Source organism: Elgaria multicarinata, chromosome 3, assembly GCF_023053635.1.
Source record: "Elgaria multicarinata webbii isolate HBS135686 ecotype San Diego chromosome 3, rElgMul1.1.pri, whole genome shotgun sequence".
In the NCBI taxonomy this organism is placed as follows: domain Eukaryota; kingdom Metazoa; phylum Chordata; class Lepidosauria; order Squamata; family Anguidae; genus Elgaria; species Elgaria multicarinata.
In genome coordinates this window covers 76,989,633-77,010,440 of record NC_086173.1, presented here as the reverse complement: position 1 = coordinate 77,010,440, position 20,808 = coordinate 76,989,633, and the positions used below count along the sequence as shown (strand labels likewise).

General features: G+C 41.2%; 2 protein-coding genes across 4 annotated transcripts in view; both read right to left on the bottom strand.

Moving 5' to 3' along the window:
• PPP2R2B (protein phosphatase 2 regulatory subunit Bbeta) overlaps positions 1 to 20,808 on the bottom strand; it is a 263,756-nt gene that overhangs the window by 2,345 nt on the left and 240,603 nt on the right. For all 3 annotated transcript variants that reach the window (XM_063120655.1, XM_063120656.1, XM_063120657.1), the window contains 3 exons: positions 10,211 to 10,375; positions 2,692 to 2,861; positions 312 to 403 (listed from right to left, as the gene is read on the bottom strand). In XM_063120655.1, coding sequence (XP_062976725.1) covers positions 312 to 403; positions 2,692 to 2,861; positions 10,211 to 10,375 — 427 coding nt within the window. The remainder of the gene's footprint in view (positions 1 to 311; positions 404 to 2,691; positions 2,862 to 10,210; positions 10,376 to 20,808) is intronic.
• Positions 1 to 20,808, bottom strand: part of LARS1 (leucyl-tRNA synthetase 1) — a 379,820-nt gene that overhangs the window by 320,752 nt on the left and 38,260 nt on the right. The window lies entirely within an intron of this gene.

Here is a 20,808-nt window from a genome sequence, read left to right as displayed (position 1 = left end):
CAACATGGGTGGCAAAGCATCAGTAGCATCTAGCCCAGCCGCCCAAGCTCCAACCCCCTGCCCAAGGAAGCCTCTCTGCTTCAAGGTGCTTCCTGCTGCATTTCCTGTATTGCCGCTCTAGGTCACTAGAAGAACTGCCACCTGGAAGTGTTATGGTTTCATTCAGCTTCATGTTTAAATCTATCTACCTCTACATCGCATCCCATGAAGCAAAAGAAATAAAAGGCAAGAGAGTGTGAACCAAGGGGAAGCTTGAGGAACCACCAAATGAAAAGAAAATCTTCCGTGTAACCATTGATGAAGCTCCTCACCTGTCAGACCCATTCCACACACATTCAAATTTATCAAAAATGCAATCGTTTTCATAGAGGGAGCACAGCTTGCTGCGGAGGTAATCATGAACCTAAGAAAGAGACATAGACACAAAGAGGGAAAGGAAAATAGCGTTCAGTGGGAATCACATGCTAAAGCTTGATTTCTAGCAGTCAAGAACCAAACCACTGTAACCACGGGCAGTATCTAGCTGTGACATTCCACAAACTCAAATAGCACTAGCAGAGATCCATTGAATATTTCTGTTGTGCAAGCAGATGCCCATAACACTTGCCCAACCGGTTGCACGAGTTGCACAAAAGTTATGCGCAACTGGTTGCACATGCATAATGCACAACCACTTGAGCAAATGTAACTTTTGTTGGATTCTTCTCTTGTGCGTAGTTCCGAACCTAGTTTCCACTAGCATAATGTCATTTGCCCTAACAGAATGACACAATTGGATACTCCCCCAGTTCTCCACATGCTAGCATCTTACAGATCTAGATTCTTGTTGTACAGTGGATAGATTAAGCAGTTCATTCCTCACCCAGAAACATGAATCAAAGGAATTATGCTTGTGACTAAAATACTTGGGAAGAATTGAGCAGCCCCATTACCTAAGTGAAGAAAAGGAGTAGGAAACCTCAAAAATAATTTGCCAATGGGGGAAAGAAGGAGGAACGAAACCACTCGAAGATCTTATTTAGGTAGTAGAAAGATTCAGTGGTGGAAGAAGCTGCACACACCACTCTCTGTTCTGGAAGCTTCAGTTGTCACCATCAAGCACCTGAGGTATTGAGGAAGTCATTAAGAAACCCAAGAAGGAGACATACCCCTCCCTCTTCCTAGAAAGCTTGAAACAGAATTTTCAGCAGGTACAGAACATCGTAACTAGTGCTGTGCCAAGAATTCCAACCATTCCATTTTCGGCATTTCAAGGGGGGAAGGGGAAAAAACGAAAACTCATGCAAAAGAGGTTGGGAGAAGTGATAATTTCAGAGAATATTCCCCTTGGGGAAGGGTGACAGGGTTTCCACTTGCCTTTTTAAAAGTAGCTGGTTTTTGAAGGGTCTTCTTTCTTACTTCTTCATTTTTAAAAACACCTCTGGAATTTTCAGGAGCCCAGGAGTTCTTCCTGAATGCTTATTGGAGAGGGAGAGGTCACTTAGGCCTCATCTACACCAAGCAGGATATTGCACTATGAAAGCAGTATATAAAAGGCAGGAGCTACACCAAGCAGGATATAGTGGTATGAAAGTGGTATATGATCTATGTCAATGGGCCCATAGTGGTATTGAAGTGCAACAGTTGTCAGTGCACTTCAATACCACTATTAAGCAGTAGTGTGGCTCCTGCCTTTTATATACCACTTTCATACTGCAATATCCTGCTTGGTGTAGATGAGGCCATGGTCTCCAACAGGCATTTACTAAGAATTGTTGGGCTCCTTCAAATGCTTGGGGAAGGGGTTGTTGTTGTTGTTGTTGTTGTTTTTAAAAAACCTAAAAAATAGGAAAAACGTCCCTCAGCAATCAGCTACACTTAAAAAAGATATGTGGAAACCCTGTCCCCCTACCCAAGGAGAAAATTCTCCGAATCCCCCACCTCATGAAAGAGGCAGAAAAACAACAATGCCTCTTTTGCAGGGAGAGAGAAAGTTCCCCAAAATAGGGGGTAGGATTCGGCCCAGCACTAGTTATAACATCACCACCTTTGGATTCCATGGCATCTCAATCGATCAGAATCTTTTGAGTCATCGAAAGACTCCATGGCTCAATGGTAGAACATGTGCTTAGCATGCACAAGACCCTAGACTCAATCCCAGTAATCCCAGTTAAAGAACGCCAGATAGCAAGGCTAGGAAAGATATTTGCCTGAGACCTTCGATAGGGCTGCCAGTCAAAGTAGACAATATTGGGCTTGACGGACCACTGGTCTGACTCCGCGTGAGAGGCTGTTTCATATATGATTCAACTTTCAAATAAATGTTTCTTCAGGGACCCCAAAGGTGCAGCAACACTATTAGGCAGAAAATATAACTGTATTCTGATTCGAATATCTTCTCAGTCAATTCTATAATCTTAGGTTGAATATAGTGTTCTACAAACACACTTAAATTATTTCTCTTCCCATGACATTCAGATGTGACAGATTTTCGCTCATTGAAAGCAATGGCAAAGACCTTCATGATTTCCCTCATAGAAAGAAAGGTCCTGAACAATGTGCATATGTGAATTCAGAGATCCCACATTAGTAGCAGTAAATAGATATGGAGTTATAGAGCATTTTAGAACGTTTCAAAGTGTTTTACATACATTATCTTTCGTTCCCCTCCCATTCATTCCCAGCACCATAGTAACCGCAAGAGTTAAGTACCTGGTATGTCTCAATAGGCCTATTCTCCATGTTCAAGTCCCACACTTTGACGGTGAGATAGTCCCTGGTCATGATGTATCTCCCACTGTGACTGAACTTAACATCAGAAATTGAAGAGATGATCTCAGAAAAAAATGACCTGTTACTTGGGTCCTCGGGCTCTTCGAAAACTGCACAACACACACAAAAAATAAGCAACATAAAATAAAACATGGTCAAGACAGAAGTCAATAGGTCTGGGGTCAGTGTGGTAAATAAAAAGTGTTCGTGTTTCTACATGCAAAAATATTTAATGGCATATTGTGAATGTTTAACATAGCATTCGGATATAATATAGTAGCTGCCATTTCACAGAAAGAAAGAGAACACAATGTGGACATAATCCCGTAAAAATAATGCAACTAATACTGTAATCCTACATATAGTTACCTGGGAATAAGTCTCACTGAACTTAGAGGAACTTACTTCTGAATATAGAATCATACAGAATTGTGCTGTCACAATTTAAGTTGTTCTGGAGGTTTTATTGAAGGATGATCTGTATATTTTAACAAGCTCAACACAAAAAGATAAACTCTCTTTTAAAAAATATATATCGTGTGAGTAAATTCTAGATGCCTCTAAGTAAGGACAATAATAAATAATGGTTTTGTTTTTATTTTAACAAAAACTATATGATTTTGTGAAATGTACCCTAAACGTTCTGAGTTTAGTACAAACCCAAAAGGTTTAAAAATAAAAAATAAAAAAAACAAGTTGTGGGTGTTTCCCCCTCCCTTAAAAAAAAAAAGTCGAGCTTCTTTGCAAACTCCTGCCTGATGACAAAGCAGGGTGGGTGGGGTGGGGAGAGAAACTAGTGGTGACACTGAAGTCTTAACAAGATCTTGTTTTGCAGCCCCTAAAGTATAATTGCCAGAGAGATGGCTGATGCTCTTTTCCTTCATCTGACAGTCTCAAACTCCATCACGCTAGCTTTATTTGCATTTCAATATTTTCGTACAAGGCAGTCCTCTTCAGTGTCATTAAAAAAGCAGCAACCTTGGAGTATAAAATATTAATTTCTTAAATTAAAATGCATCAGTACAAAATGAGCTTTCACCTGGGCTCTGACTGCATGGCTGGAAGCAATCCAAGGCAAAGAACCACCATGGGATTCAAAAGCAGTATGAATGCAACTCACTTTATCTGACTGGCTATGCTAGGTTCTAAGAGACCAAACATAGGTCCTCTGTGCCAGAAGGCAGAGGCCACAGCCATTCAGCATGATGCAAGGCTTAGAAGCACTGAATCTTCCTAGCTTACTCTGTAATTGCAGAGGCTCTGTTGAGGTTGCTTACAGAAATCCTTCTGTGCTAGAGTGATCCCACCCTGCCTGACACCCCAGACTTCTTCACCCTACCTTTCTGACCTTCTTCCCTAAGTCTTCCACTCCCATTTGCCTTGCTTCACTGAACTGCCCGCCCATATGCCAGCCTTTGCTTTCATGTGAGCAAGCACAGAACTTGCGTCATGTCCTCAAGATAGTGTTGGGGTTAACCTGAACGATCACTCAAGGATTCCCCCAACCCTGTCTGTGATTGTGAAAAGTCTGTGGTTGTGAAAAGACACTACTAGAGCAAGCCAACCAGTTGCATAACCTTAACCTGGAGGATTCCCTACTGTTATTTATTTATTTATTTATTTATTTATTTATTTATTTATTTATTTAGAGTATTTTTATCCCGCACCTCAGCCAAAAGGTTCTCGGAGCGGCTTACAATGTATCAATAAAGAAGACAGTCCCTACCCTCAGGCTTACATTCTAAAAAAAAGACGTGACACACAAGGAAAAGTGGATGGGGAGGGAAGAGGGAGAAAATAAAAAGAAATTAAGGAGACTGTTTAGCCTGGTGGGAAGGCCCTGCTCCGTCCTCTCATCTCCCAATGGAGGGGCAAACCAACAGCTCCTTCTTCCCCACAAGGTGAAGATGTTAGTCCTGTGGGGGGGGGGGGGTCCAACTGAAGCAGGCCCTGATGGTGCCTGCCTGCTCCAGTCTCCCTCGCATCTTCTTCCCCACAGGGTTATGGAGATTAGCTCAGTGGTGTCTATCCTAAGAGATGGCCTCAGGTAGATGGTTCTGGAAGGGGGCTTACCTTCCTCTCCTCCTTCTCTAAGGAAGATGTTAACTCAGTGGTCTGTGAGAACAATGGAAACAAGCTGTAGATGTAGCAGTCAGTCTGTGCTGTGACTAGATTGAAAAGGAGACACAGGGCTGACTTTGCTCTCTGCAGGGAGCCCTATGGCACCATGGGGTCCCAGAGACAGCTGATGGGGGGACGGGATCTGCGGGGAGTGTTAATGTTGTGGACCCTCATCTTATGCTTATGAGAACAAAAGTGCCAATAGCATATAGAATAGCATACAATTCTATAGAATACTGCGTACAATTCTAATCAACACAACTAAAAAATTTTTGGAGTAAATCTGGGAAAAGTAGAGAACAGGGCAACGAAAACGATCAAGGGGGCTGGAGCATCTCCCCTTTGAGGGAAGGTTACAACAGCTGGGATTGTTGAGCTTGGAAAAAAGGAGGCTAAGGGGTGACCTGACATGAAGCTGATTGCTGGGAGATTCAGGACAGATAAAAGGGAGTACTTCTTCACACAGTGCATACTGTATTAAACTATAGAATTTAATTATGGAATTTGCTACTACAAGATCTCTTCCAGCAGGCCTATCCAATTTTAGGATGTTTTAACAATGTATATTATGTTTTAATTCAGTTTTATGTATTTTATATTTGCTGTTGTTCCCCGCCTCGATCAGAATGGAGAGGCGGGTAAGAAATAAATTATTACTATTATTATTATTATTATTATTATTATTATTATTATTATCATTATCATCATCATCATCATCATTATTATCATCATCATTATTGGTGGTAACCAATTTGGATGGCTTTAAAAGGAGATTAGGCAGATTCCATAGAGGAACAGACTCTCAAAGGCTACTAGTCCTGATGGCTATGCGCTACCTCCATTATCAGAAGCAGTAAGCCTACATACACCAGTTGCTGGGGAACATGGGTGGGAGGGTGCTGTTTCACTTGTGCCCTTCTTGTGGGTTCCTAGTTGACAGCTGGTTGGCCACAGTGTGAACAGAGTGCTGGGCTAGATGGACTCGTAGTTGGCTTTTCTTATGCTCAACCTGTATATGTGTGTAAATAAACTTTACATCACAAAAACACAGTGACTGGGTTCAGACAACATAATAACCAACGGTGATTTAAATAGTTGATGGTTGGTTATTTAACCCACTGTGAGTTAGGTTGTGTGGAGGGATTTTTTTAACCAATGGTTGGTGATTTGGCCAAAACAACCGCCAAAAAAGAACAAACGCTGTGCAGAGTTTGCTATTTGAACCACCATTGGTTATTATGTTGTTTGGAGGGCACCATTGGTTATTTCCTCAGCCACTGTTGGCCATTTCATTGGCCCCTGGGTCGCAAGGCTAGAGCAGTCAAAGTGGCTCTATCACATTTCTGTGGCTGAGACAGGAGATGTGAAGTGTGGATAAAACAAGATGAAGCGTAAGAAAATTTGCCAGTAACATCAGCATTTCTTCTGAGCTGCATACGTAGTGTAAAGTTATATGAAACAGCTGCAATCCCCTTGGAAGGATAAGGACACACTTGACAATTAAAATAAAAAAGGAAATCTGAATCTGGGGGGGGGGGGGGAACCTCCCATCTTGAAAAAACTGCAACCCCCCACCAAAACAGGATTTCCTTTCTCAACAAACATTTGGTTAGCTTTATTAACCGCTAACAGTACAGCCTAACTGAATGCTGAGCTATGAACTCCTGAATTTTGGAATATGGTATATGCAGGGGGGGGGGGGGGGAATCTAAGGCGCTAGGATAAATGATCTCTCTACAAATCTGAAATGGCATTGCTCACAGCAGTCTCCAGCTTGAGGTCCTTTGCTGCCAGCAGGAAATCTGATGACTTAAGGGATTTTTGAAAATAAAAACATCAACAACCAGGGGGAAAAAATCAAGATCTGAGCTGGCTTGTGCAAAGCATCTAACTTCCACGAGAGCTTGTCGCTGCTGTAATAATTATGGGCTCTGGCACACCAGGGGGAATGATTTGGGAGGAATTTTTAACAGCTGCATATTTTCTTTGAGTTGCTATGTGTAAGCTAGAGTCAAGCTTGGCAGTGCTCTGAAATGATAGTAGGGCTGACGGCTGCTGATGGGGAGGGAAAAGTGAACATTTGCAACCACCACCGAAGCGTCTAAACTTAGAGCTTGTGAAAAACGTAGGAACATCTACATGTTTTGCGGTGACATCTCCTGATCATTTCTATTTTTCTTTTAATTGGGGGCTCTGAATTTGATAGGAACAGAAGCACTGGGGAGGGGGTTAGGTTAATCCTCCCCTCCCCACTTTATCTTCCTGATCTAAAAAAATAGAGGCATCCACCCATCTTTCAGTCATGCTTGCTTGGTTTTTATTTATGAGATTGTGTGTGCATATATGCAAGTAGTGTAAGTTAGATCATTCTTAAAAATTAGGCACTCAGGTAAATGGCGGTGCTATGCAAAAGATTCAAGTAACAGGGACAATGTTGTAAAATGACAAACACACACGTGCAAGGCCCACTTGCCAGCATGTCATTTTACACCCAGCCTAGCAGTCCAGAATGAGAATTACATGTACAGATAGCAGGATGGAGAAATGGGCTTGGATGTAGACCTCCTTAAATTGGGCTTCCATCCAAACTCCGCTCCAAAAGCCCCTCTTAACAAGATGTTTAGTCAAGGCCACTTTGAAACAATGCCTGCTTTGTGCTTTACTCATCAAAAGAATGACATAAAAGACCTTCCTTCCCACATTTCCCATCTTCATTATCTGCAATTACTACCGCTGCAAAGTGAAAATTGGAAATACAGAAATCTGCGAACTGTCTTGTTATCAAAGACCAGATGGTGCTCCTTCACTCAAAAAACTCTTACGCTTGGAGACTTGATGGTACCATGACAACTGGCACATAGGAAGGCTTTATCATCAAATACTAATGGATGAATATGGATGCCTACTCCAATTGGGGGGGGGTCTTTCTGGGCAGAGGAGGCTGCCATTCCATACAGGTAGTAGTCCCCAATTGAGACAATAAGGGACTGCTTTGGTCCTAATACAAAGAGCTTTTGAGTAATAGTGGTAAGCTTATCGAACAGGAGGCCCAAGTTCAGAGATCATCTTCCCCCGTCTCCCCTCCCTGGGAACTCAGTCCTTGTTGGAGGAGAGGGAGCATCGGAACTGACAAATCCCAGAGTCCACTGCAGAGTCCAGTGGGTGAAGTTGAGAGAAGCTGGGAGGCAATCCACTAGAATAGCCACACAGCAGAGGATACACCTTGAAGACCCTCCCTGAAGGAGGGGTCCGGTAAAAGCCCGTCGAGCACAGCAGAAACCGTCCATTTAGTTGACAGGTAACTGCCTTGCTTTAATAAGCTAATTAAGCTTAGAGTATAGCTCCTAGCATTCACATCCCTTCAGGTGTAAAGAGGTGTCTATTTACTGAATAAAGCTTTGGTGGATTGCACAGCAGACCTCTTTATTGTCTCACACCTTGGTAGGAGGGCTTAGAAACATGACAACTGGAACTTTTCCAAGAGTCTTATTTCTCTAACACAGCTTTTCCCAACCTGGTGCCAGCTAGACATTTTGGAGTTCGCCCCAGGTTGGATGGCCAATGGTCAGGAATGCTGGGAATTGTAATCCAAAACATCTGGAGGGCACCAGGTTGGGGAAGGCTGCTCTCACAAACATATCCCGAGGTCTCTTTGATACTACTTGAATAGCACAGGCCAGGAAATCTGGCTATACTTTTTACGCCACTATTCCCTCTACAATGGCTACCTGCCAAGAAAGAAACAGTTCTCCAAAGAGTGATTTCTCTCTAAGAGCTACTACCAGAACAATATGGGATAAGGAAAGCTGAGCAATAGAGTTGCTTCAATGTCCACAGGCAGAGGGTTTCTTTTGCTAACTATTTTATGCTACTGCGCTACTCTGCTAAAGCATGGAGAGGTTCAGTTTACATTGCCATACCCACATCCCATAGCCGGTGTATTACACCCATGTGTATTACACCCATGATTAGGATGTGCTGCAATATCATCTGCATTTTGATTAAACATTAACTGTTATTAAATCTTTCTATTGAAGAGATTAATCTTTAAACGCCAGAGTTGCTTTTTGTTTTGAACCCTGATGAACTGCCTCCATTCTGACATGTATGTCTGCTGAACCACAATTGACTGAGGGCCAATGCTTCTGAAGGATGGAGAAAAATCAATATCAGACGTCAAGGGAGAGGTCAAATTGAACTTGTTTTCAGAATTGCCTTGTATGCGCTCTAAAGGACACTGCAGCAGCAGAACAAAGGAGCAAACCAAGCCAAGGTCTACAGTACAGGAAAGCAAAAGAAATGAATCTGGCTTGCTTCTTAATACATATATTATGATTCTGAGCTGTACTCTAGTGTGGTGCAATAATCAGACACTGGGAGGAATGAATGAAAAAAAAATAGTGGCTATTCAATAAACTCTAGTGATAGATATCAGGAATAATCATAGACTTGGAACTGTTAAATAATTGGCTTCTATGACATTTCGCACTAAGTGGAGGAGATAAGACTGGAGGGGTCATTTTTGTAACCCAGGTATTAGGGGTTAGGGATTGATTCAATAGTAAAAAGCCAGAGCAAGCTACTGCAGCATCATGGATGGTGGAAAATGATGTTTTCTACGAGGACATCACCTTTCGGGTTTAAAGCCTCTGAAAAGAAACAATTTCATATCTCACCTGCACTTTAAGATGGAAATAAAATACATTAGAATTTGATTTTATAAAAGAAACACACACCAATATATAGGAGAATGTTCTAATTTGAACTGGCTATCACAAAACCATTGTGAAATGGATAATATTTACAGAATGGGATCATTAAATATTAGTAAAAGTCAGTATGGTCCCACTTCAGGAAGCAGAAATAAAAGCATGTAGTAAAGAGTCAGTGAAAAAGAGAAGAAAGCTGAGAAGTCCTGGGCTCAGTTCAGGTGTAACAGGCTTTCCTTGGGCTGTAAGTAAATTAATTATGCTGCTCCATCTTACTGTTAGTTGATTTTTTTTTACTGCAGTTGAAAGTGTTTTTAATATTGTATTTTAATATTGTGAACTGTTGAGAGATTTTACTATACTCAACAGTATATAAATGCCACAAATAAGCCTCTAACCATCTCTCTGAGGTTGCTTTCTTGACCTTGGAGAAGCAACAGGCCACAGGAAGCAGGTCAACGAAAGGATGTATTCTATTAACTTCCTGCTGGTATAATTTGTCCCAGGAAAACTAAATAATTGATCATAAAGGATATTTCTCCTCCTTCCTTTTGTATGGGAGGAGAGATCCTATCATAGTACATTCTCCCCATTCCTCCCTCCATGTGGAAGGACCAGGAAATACTCACATTTGGAGTGCCTGTCACACAGGGCGGATGCTCGCATGTCACACAGTCTTATCGTCCCCTTGCTGCTGCTGTAGACAAAGGTGTTGCAGTGGTGTGGATGGAACTCTGCAGCTGTAATCACTTCTGTCAGCTCCTCCATGTTTGCTGGTTTTATATCTACAATATCTGGCAAAAGTGAATCAAGGCAAAACAAACAGCACAGAAGTAGGGGTTCTCAACATTAAGATCCGGGGTGGTGTAGGAGATAAAGAGTGTCAAATTTGGATTGGGAAGAACTAGGTTCAACTTCATGTCCATTCATAAAATTGACCAGATAACCCTGGACCAGTTACTATCTCTCAGACTAACCAACCTCACAGGGGTGTTATGAGCATAAGATGGAATAAGTGACCAAAAGAGAAGTAGCATGTTTTCAGCTATCCTCAAAGCCTATTTGTGTAATGGATTTAAAATCTGGCTGAAGTTCTGGACTGTCCCTTTTCAAATAGCTGCAACTTCACGTTAGAAAAGAGCATCCTTCAACACTTTTTATGGGAATTTCTTGTGTAAGAGTCATTGCCTACATTTTATTGAAGGGGTGAGTAAACAATGATCTGTAATAGGCATAACCCTTTACAGCAATGGAGATTCAAATACATTCACTGAGGTCATCAGAGGATATGATCCTGGCGATCCCACATGGACTTCTGGCCCTAGTGGAGTCCAACTGGAGAAAAGCTTTCACTGTGATGGCCCCCTTCCTTTGGAACTCCCTGCCCCCAGATGTCAGGCAGGCGTCAAAACTGTATTGCTTCTGGCACCTCCTGAAAGCAGCTCTAGTCCAGGAAGCGTTCCTTAACTGACAGGCATGTGGTGTTGTTGTTTTGGCATTTTTTAAAAGTGTAATTCTAATAATATTTTAATCTTTGTATCTTTTAATGTTTTTCTTCTTATGTTCACCACTCCAGAATCTGTTTCAAATATGGAGCAACATACAAATGTTGTAAGTAAATAAAATAAATAAATCACACTTCTCAGCAACCCCTTATTTCCATGGCCCTCTTTCCTTTTCTTGTCCCAGGAAAAGGATTTCCCACATTGAGCCATTCTACAGAAACTTCATACTCATATTTAGTTAACACAGATTGGTTACCGTTCATTCTCCTTTTTCTGTTCACAACCAGGTTGGTAAAAGGACAGCAAAAATGAAACAGATTTTTCACTCCTTCAATATATGTAGGTGAATTGGATAGGGATTCTAACCTGCACCACAGGGAACAGGGACTATTAGTTGTACCACATTATTTATTTTTATTTTTATTTATTTAAGGATTTTTATGTCGCCGTTCAGCCAAAAAAGGCTCTCATGGTGGCTTACAAAAGTATTTCTTAATTACAAAAGTATTAATTAACACAGAGGGCATGTGGCAGTACCCTTCAGAAATCTGGGCACACCTTAATCTCGCCTTCTGGACCCACGGGTTTTCCTGGCTCCATACTTTTCAGGTGGAATGTATATCATTTCGCCTCTTGGCATCCTCCTGCTTTCTCATCCAGTGGTGCTAGCGAGAATGCTGGTTTACAAACCGTTCACTTTATTGGCCATCAAATATGTGCTAGGCATTGATTCAAAATTGCTCCTAACTCATTAGTCAACTAGGTTGCCCCCTGGCTGATGGTAGGTGCGCAATAGATTTTCTAATTCAGAAAACAAAATCAATCTGAAACACCAGGGGAAATTGTCTGAAGAAAATAAACAAGGTGGTCAGAGGTAATGAAAGGGAGAGGTAAGCCACATAAATACCAGTCATTTACCCTCATGAAAATTAGGAGTTATTAGCTCCTGTTTTTTCTCCCTTGTCCCCTGCATTTCCTGTGTCTTATACTTGGCTGACATTGCCTACTGTCCATTTTCTGCTAGCAACTCCTAGCATATGTAGGGTAAAATTTCCATATATCCTCAATGGGAGGAGATTCTGGTGATTTTAAAGCTGTACAGAGAGTGAGGTGCCCATCACACCAAAGCCTTGACTAGGATATGGGAACTACTTTGACTAGGATATGCTAGTGACTAGGATGCTTTGACTAGGATATGGGAACTACTATATAGCATTCATAATCTTAATCATTCAACGAAGTACTACTTGGTGTGCTGCTATATGTTATTAAGTGTGTCCTTCCTTCTTTTCCTCTTAGCAAACATCTTGGTTTACATTAACCACATTGTTCCTTCAAGTGTTTAGCTTCACAGAACCAGGAAATTTACTCAATTAGACTAAAGTCTGGTTAGTTCACCGAAAGTTACTTTTCACTTGTCCAATGTTTCACATTGATTTATATCATACCCACTGAGAAGTTTTAGGATGAAAATCTTTTCATAACAAAAGGCTGGGTACAATGCCATTTTCTTGTGGAATCTTGTACGCTTAATCCACAGTAGGGCAATACCTTTGTTAGGACCAAACAAAAGGTTACAGAATAGAAAATCGGCTTCCAGAATTCTTAATCAGACTAAATATTAAGTAAAAAAAAAAAAATTGAAGAATTTGAAATTTTGCTCACTATGTTGACATTCTGGTTGATCCCAATAAAACTATTGTTCTACCGTGGATTTTGGATTTTTTTTCTACTGAAAAAAGAAGGCAATTTATGCTTTTTCATACATATGCTTAGTAGCAATGATATAATAGTGCTCATTAGCTAGATAGTAGTAAAAAACAGAAGGCATATCAAGTGTACCAGTTGAAATGATGATCACTGATCACAGTGTGTTAAGTGTCCCTTATGGCCTTGATTCACAGAATCTAATATGAATTTATTAATATCAGAATGTGATGGAATGTTCCATGTAAAAACAACAACAACCCACAACCAACTTTCAGGTGGATAGTTTATCCTTGACAAACATTTTGGCTGAAAGGAAACTTTAAATGCTTTGTTTTGTGCTCTATTTGGGACTGGAAAAAGTTTTAAACCTGATGGAAGATTAAAAATATGGTTTTCCTTGACAGGCCAACAAACAGATCCTTCCTGTTTTCCCCTTGTGTCCATGATCTCCTCCTCCTTCTGTCCTAAAGGAACATCTTTGCTGGCAAAGGTTTTATAAACCTGATGGAACGCCTCTCTCGATGTGAATATACCTGGTCACTACGTTCAACATCTAAGGTCCTCCTCCGGATGCCTACTCTGAGAGAGGCTCGGAGTGTGGCAACAAGGGACAGGGCCTTTTCGGTGGTGGCCCCCAGACTATAGAATGATCTCCATGATGAGGCTCACCTGGCACCAATGCTGCTATCTTTCCTGCGCCCGGTTAAGCTTTCCTCTTTGCTCAGGGGCGGCACATCTTAATCACCCACATGTTTAGGGTTTTTTTAACGGTTTTTAATGCTTTATGTGTGTATGTTCTGTGTTTTAGAATTTTAAATTTTGTATACTCATTTTTATCTTAATTTTAGAATTTCTGTAAACCGCCCAGAGAGCCCTGGCTATGGGGGCGGTATATAAGTGTAATAAATAAATATAAACCAGAAGATGCTTGATTCTAATGGCCAGTGCTATGCCTATGAATAGCACAGCTTCAAGGAACATTGTGCAAAGCCAATGGAGAATGTCCTGACTACACAGCAACAGAGAGAAGTGGGGAAGTCAGTCATTTGTGAAGGAAGACACACTAACCTTAGAGCATTCCATACCAGCAAATGTTTGTGCAATTTGTGCCAAGAATACCTTATACAGCCCTCTCTTCATCACATGACCCTGCCCAGATTTCTTTGTAGGAGCCCCAAAGAAACAACACTTTCCACAGTGTTGTTCCTTGTGCTTAGCTTGAACAGTTAATGTTTTGCTTGTTACATTCTTCCATTATCCAAGCAGTTTCCCTTTGCTCATATCTGCTCATTCGCCACAGAAACTTGGTGAATTGCTTCTTTTAATTATAGCGGAATCCTGTGTCCAGTGGGGCTTACTGCCTAGTAAGTGTGCCTAAAACTATATCCTTCATTTCCTTTTCAGTAGGGGAGAAGGATATTTTTTAACCTTGCACATCCTAGTTAGTTCACAACCCCATAGAAATATGTCAAGGTTCCCTCCTACTCTTCCCTTTTCCACACCATCAAAATTGGCTGCCTGGGCGCAAATTTAGCTTTTTGCGGGGAGGATGAAGTGCATATGTATGGCAAAAACGTAAAATGCAGGGCAGTGAAAGACAGCGAGGTCTAAGAAGAGCTAAATCACCAGACCACAATACACTGAAGCAGAGGTAAGAGCGTTGTTAACCATTCATTTGCAGAGGAGCTACAACTGTCTCAAGAAAGATTTGCAGCACCATTCAGATTGTGGCTGGGAATAGGTTTTGAGTATTTTGAGATTTCATGATGAAAACCACGACAAAGAAAAAAAGAAGAAGAAAAAGAACGGTATTTTCAGGATGCAATGTGGTGATTCCAGGCCATATTATTTCCAAGAAAAATAAGTACACTAGAACAGAAAATTGGCTAGGATTTTTTTAAAGTAAGTCTCATGGGGATGTTAGTGCCCATGCTAATTAAATCTTAGCCTGTGCTTCTTTATTGATTTTAGTACAAAGAAAGCCAGCAGTAAAAATAAGAGTTCAGGAAATCTCATCTCCCCTACATTATCTGCTGGCTTTAAGATTACAACTGCTTCAGATTATAAATCCAGGACTGAAGAGTCATGATTTTGTTGTTTTTTTTTCTTTGGAGCAAAATAAAAGTACAAATAAAATTGCATCATTCAAGAAGCAATTTCCAGTGTTAATAATTGTTGTTGGGATTGGTGGTTTTGCTTTCAAATTTTGATCCAAGACAATCACAGGTGAAAATAATTCTAAGATTCAGGCTATCTTAGATATTTAGGTATTTTTAGTTGCCTTTACTATTCAGAGCAAAAGCCCTGATTAGTACAGATGATCTTTTGAAGATTGGCTCCCTCAGTCACGCTTTGAGATGGTGACTACTGGTGTCAAGCAGTTTTAGATTTCACACTACAAAAAACCCAGCATGGGGCAATTCTATTGGCTTTGTGAGGCCTTAGTTTGGAGAAAGAAGGGGAGGAGAGAAAAGCACAGAGGCTTCCTTTGCCCCATATGGAAAACAAATTACGTCCCTGCTGTTAACAGGAGGAATGGGAGGGTGGGAACATCCCATTCCTGTAGGGATTACTGAGAAAATGTGGTTGTGTGGAAAAAATACTTTCCTTAATGTGATATGATGGGGAAATTGGATAGTTGGATATACCTCCCTCCTCATCCTCTCACAAATGAAAACTCTGTTTGAGAGAGATAAGGGATCCAATTCCAGTAGGTCTCGAGCATGTCCCCTGCATGAGACCTACTGGAATGAACAAGTGGGTTTACCAGTTGTAGGCCTTATGGATAAATAAAAAAATAACCAATCAAGAGGTTCAGATGATATCCACCTAAAAGTTCTTAAAGAAAACATAAGCGAAATTGCTGATCTTCCAATAAAAAAAGTCCCCAAAATTGGCCTCTGTACTTGAGGACTATGAAGCAGCCAATGTAATGCCAATTTTTAAAAATGGATTCAGGAAATTACATGCTTATGGCAAAAGTGTTTTAATTTTTGTTTTTATACTTTTTATATAACTATAAAAGTATATATTAATATAAAAGTGTATGAGTGACTTCTTTTCTGGGGGGGAAATGGAGTATATGTTCAACAACAACAACAACAACAACAACAATAATAATAATGGCAATATCCAGTGCTACAAATGCTAGTGGTATCTATTGGTAGCACAATGAGAAGCTAGAAGTTGACGACAGGATTTTAAAAACAGAAGGGAGTTCTGACCTGTTCCATTCTGGAAAATAGTGTTTCATCAATCCATTATTTATTTATTTTAGGAGGCGCTATAGTTCCTGTTGCACTAGCGATTGGTCCCATGAGTGCAACAGAGTGAGCAAAGGTGTAGCAGCTATACTGGATACTGCCCAATAATACTTAAATAAATAGACTTCTCTTAGCTCTTTGAGAATCTCTACAAGTATGTGCATATGGGTAACGCAGTAGACATTCTATATTTGGACTTTTAAAAAGCTTTTGACAAAGTTGCTCACAAAAGCTCCTGAGTAAAATTAGCCTGGGATAAGAAAATGGGGCTTCTTATGGATTGGTAACTGGTTAGAACAGGAAGTAGAAAGTAGAAATAAAAGGGAAGTTCTCACAATGAAGGGAGTTAAGAAGTGGGATCCCTCAAGGATCTGTGTTGGAACAAGTGCTTTTTAAGGTAATAAATGATTTAGAATTAGAGATGAGCAGTAAAGTGGCTAGGGTGGTTAAAAATCAAAAGCAGTTGTGAAGAGCTGTAAGAATGTGGAAAGTGATGCATAATGGGTCTCAGTTGTCACTGAGGGATCTTGGGTTCACGGTGGATACCTCAATGAGAAGACAACCTGGTGTGCAGTGAAAAAGGGCATGTCATATTAAGGTTCATTAGGAAAGGGACTGAAAATAAAACTTCCAGTATATATAATGCTTTTGTACGAAGCTATGGCATGAACACACTTGGAGCTCTGTATACAGTTCTGGTTACTGCGTCTCAAAAAAAGTATTGTAGAGGTGTGAAAGGTGCAGAAAAAGGCAACCACAATTATCATTGGGCTGGAACAATTCTTCTACAAGGAAAGTTTACCGTGTTTGGGACATTTTAATTTAGGAAAGCAAGTAGGGAGCATAAGGCAGAGGTTTATTTATTTATTTATTACATTTCTATACCGCCCAGTAGGTGAAGTTTGTAAAATTTTGCATGAGGTGGAGAAAGTGGATAGAGAGAACTCTTAACTCACTCTCACTCCCATATTACTAGAACCCAGGGTCATCCAATGAAACTGATTGGTGGGAGATTCAGGACACTTTTCTTCAAGCAGCACATAGTTAAACTATGGAATTTCCTACCCTAAACTGTGGTGATGTTCACCTGCTTTAAAAGGGGATTAGACCAATTCATGGAAGACTAGGCTATCAATGGCTACAAGCTTGGCTGCTTCATCGTCGTTTGAAACTTAATATGGCAAAAACTGAACTGCTTGTTTTTCCTCCTAAACCTTCTCCTCACCTCTCATTCTCTCTTACTGTCAACGATGTCACGCTTACTCCGGTCAAGGAAGCTTGTAGTCTTGGCTTTATATTTGATTCCTCGCTCTCCTTTATTCCTCATATCGAGGCAGTAGCTAAATCCTGTCGTTTCTTCCTGTATAATATTGCCAGGATTCGACCATTTTTGTCTGTCTCTTCTGCCAAGACTCTCGTTCACGCACTGGTTATCTCTCGGTTGGACTACTGCAACCTTCTTCTCTCTGGCCTTCCTTCATCTCACATCAGTCCGCTGGTCTCTGTCCACCACTCTGCCGCTAAGATCATCTTCTTGGCCCACTGCTCTGACCATGTCACTCCACTTCTGAAATCTCTTCATTGGCTTCCAATTCATTCCAGAATCCAATATAAACTTCTCCTGTTGACCTTCAAAGCTTTTCATGGTCTAGCTCCTGCCTATCTTTCCTCTCTCATCTCACACTATTGCCCCGCTCGTGCTCTCCGCTCCTCTGATGCCATGCTTCTCGCCTGCCCAAGGACCTCTTCTTCCCTTACTCGGCTTCGTCCTTTTTCTTCTGCTGCCCCTTACGCCTGGAACGCTCTTCCAGAACACTTGAGAACTACAAACTCAATCACAGCTTTTAAAACTCAGTTAAAAACTTTTCTGTTCCCTATAGCTTTTAAATATTGAGTTTGTTCTGACTCTATACAGTTTAGCTTCACCCCACCCAGTGCCTGTTTACACTTCCCTGTGCCTGTTTGCATTCTCTTTCCCTCCTTATCGTTTACTTCAACTTTATTAGATTGTAAGCCTATGCGGCAGGGTCTTGCTATTTACTGTGTAATCTTTACAGCACCATGTACATTGATGGTGCTATATAAATAAATAAATAATAATAATAATAATACAAGTCATGATAGTCAGGAGAATAATAATGGGAGAGGTCTATTTCCTTCATATCCTGTTGTGCACTTCATATCCTGTAGGCAATTATTATTATTATTATTATTATTATTATTATTATTATTATTTATATAGCACCATCAATGTACATGGTGCTGTACAGATAACACAGTAAATAGCAAGACCCTGCCGCATAGGCTTACAATCTAATAAGTTGTAGTAAACAATAAAGAGGGAAGGAGAATGCAAACAGGCACAGGGAAGTGTAAACAGGCACCGGGTAGGGTGAAGCTAACAGTATAGAGTCAGAACAAACTCAATATTTGAAGGCTATAGGGGAAAGAAAAGTTTTTAGCTGAGTTTTAAAAGCAGTGATTGAGTTTGTAGTTCTCAAGTGTTCTGGAAGAGCGTTCCAGGCGTAAGGGGCAGCAGAAGAAAAAGGACGAAGCCGAGTAAGGGAAGTGGAGGTCCTTGGGCAGGCGAGAAGCATGGCATCAGAGGAGCGGAGAGCCCGAGCGGGGCGATAGTGTGAGATGAGAGAGGAGAGATAGGCAGGAGCTAGACCGTGAAGAGCTTTGAAGGTCAGCAGGAGAAGTTTATATTGGATTCTGGAGTGAGTTGGAAGCCAATGAAGAGATTTCAGAAGTGGAGTGACATGGTCAGAGCGGCGGGCCAGGAAGATGATCTTAGCGGCAGAGTGGTGGACAGAGACCAGCGGACTGATGTGAGACGAAGGAAGGCCAGAGAGAAGAAGGTTGCAGTAGTCCAGCCGAGAGATAACCAGTGCGTGAACGAGAGTCTTGGCAGAAGAGACAGACAAAAATGGTCGAATCCTGGCAATATTATATAGGAAGAAACGACAGGATTTAGCTACTGCCTCGATGTGAGGAGTAAAGGAGAGCGAGGAGTCAAATATAAAGCCAAGACTACGAGCTTCCTTGACCGGAGTAAGCGTGACATCGTTGACAGTAAGAGAGAATGAGAGGTGAGGAGAAGGTTTAGGAGGAAAAACAAGCAATTCAGTCTTTGCCATGTTAAGTTTCAAACGACGATGAAGCAGCCAGGCTGAGATAATTGAAAGACATGCCGAGATACGATCGTGAACATCTGGAGAAAGTTCCGGAGATGAAAGATATAATTGTGTATCATCGGCATACAGGTGATATTGGAGGCCGTGAGATTGAATAAGCTTGCCCAAGGGCAGCATGTATAGAGAGAACAACAATGGGCCAAGCACCGAGCCTTGCGGAACCCCAACTGAAAGGGGAAAAGAGGAGGACGAGCTGCCGTTAGCCGACACGCTGAAAGAGCGACCCTCTAGATAGGAGGCGAACCAGTTATAGACAGAGCCACAGAGTCCAAGGTCATGGAGGGAATCTAAGAGAAGATCGTGATCAACCGTGTCAAAGGCTGCGGTTAGATCAAGGAGCATTTGGTTGGCCACTATGGGAAATAGGATTTTGGGCAAAATAGGCTCTTGATCTGACCAAACAGGGCTCTTCTCATGCTTTTGTGTTTTTTACTACAGGTTACATCAATCAGGCCCATGTAAAAAGGCATGTGGCCATGCCATATTCTAAAGCAACTGGTCTTAGACATGAATAAGGCTAGTCTGTCCATTAAGTCCCTCATGAAAACCAATGTAGCATTGCAGCTGACAGCGCAATTTACTCAGAGGTTAGTGTCATTGACTTCAAAGGGTCTCTTGAGTTCAATGGGACTTATTCCCAAGGAAATGTGTATAGGATTGCAGCCTAAGAAACTGAGTTGTGAATACACAATGCACTGAGGCAAGCCACTGAGCCTCAGTTCCACCCCCCAGCACAAATATGTAATATGGAGATAATGACAAGTAAACCGTTATGAGCTTTAGAAATATGAAGTATACACTGGTACAGCGGAGTCACCAGTTCAAATCTTAATTAACCACTGAGTCATTAGGTAGTCATAAGCAATTCATTCTTTTTCATCCCCCCAGCTGCAAGACTGGAATAATCACACTGACCTATATTACATTGTTGTTAAGGAGTACTGAGATAATGGGTGGGAAATGGCTTTGAATTTCCAGGAACACTAACTATTCAGGGGAAACCCCTTAAAACACTCTCTCCGTGGGCTGCTCCACACAGTGGCTGTAATGTGCCATGCGCCTTCACATATAGTGCCTCCATACCACTGCTACATGACTTGGGCAGGATCTGCACTACTGCTTTAAAACAGTTTATAACAGTAGTGACAACTGTTGGGCCCCAGGACACACTCCATGTACAGTTCACAAAGCGTTTTCAAAGTGTCATATCCTGCTTGGTGTTGCGGAAACACTTCATGTAATGCTGGTCAAGCTCATGTTTTAAGTTGCTTCTAAAAGGGAAGATGATAACGTTTAGACCAGCAAACAGTGCCACTGCGTAGCCTGCCTATAGCCAACCAGTCTTGCTAATATACTTCAGTACTTGCCTTTAATACCTCTGCTGCCAGTTCTCCTGTCAGTTGGAAGGACTGTGATTAAAATCACAAGTCAAGAAACTAAGAAAATATGGGCTCTTTACCCAGACAGCCAAAAAATTCCCTTAGTTACACCATTTCCATTACTACTGGCATGTTTAAATATGGAGTCATTTATTCTACAAACTGCTTTCATC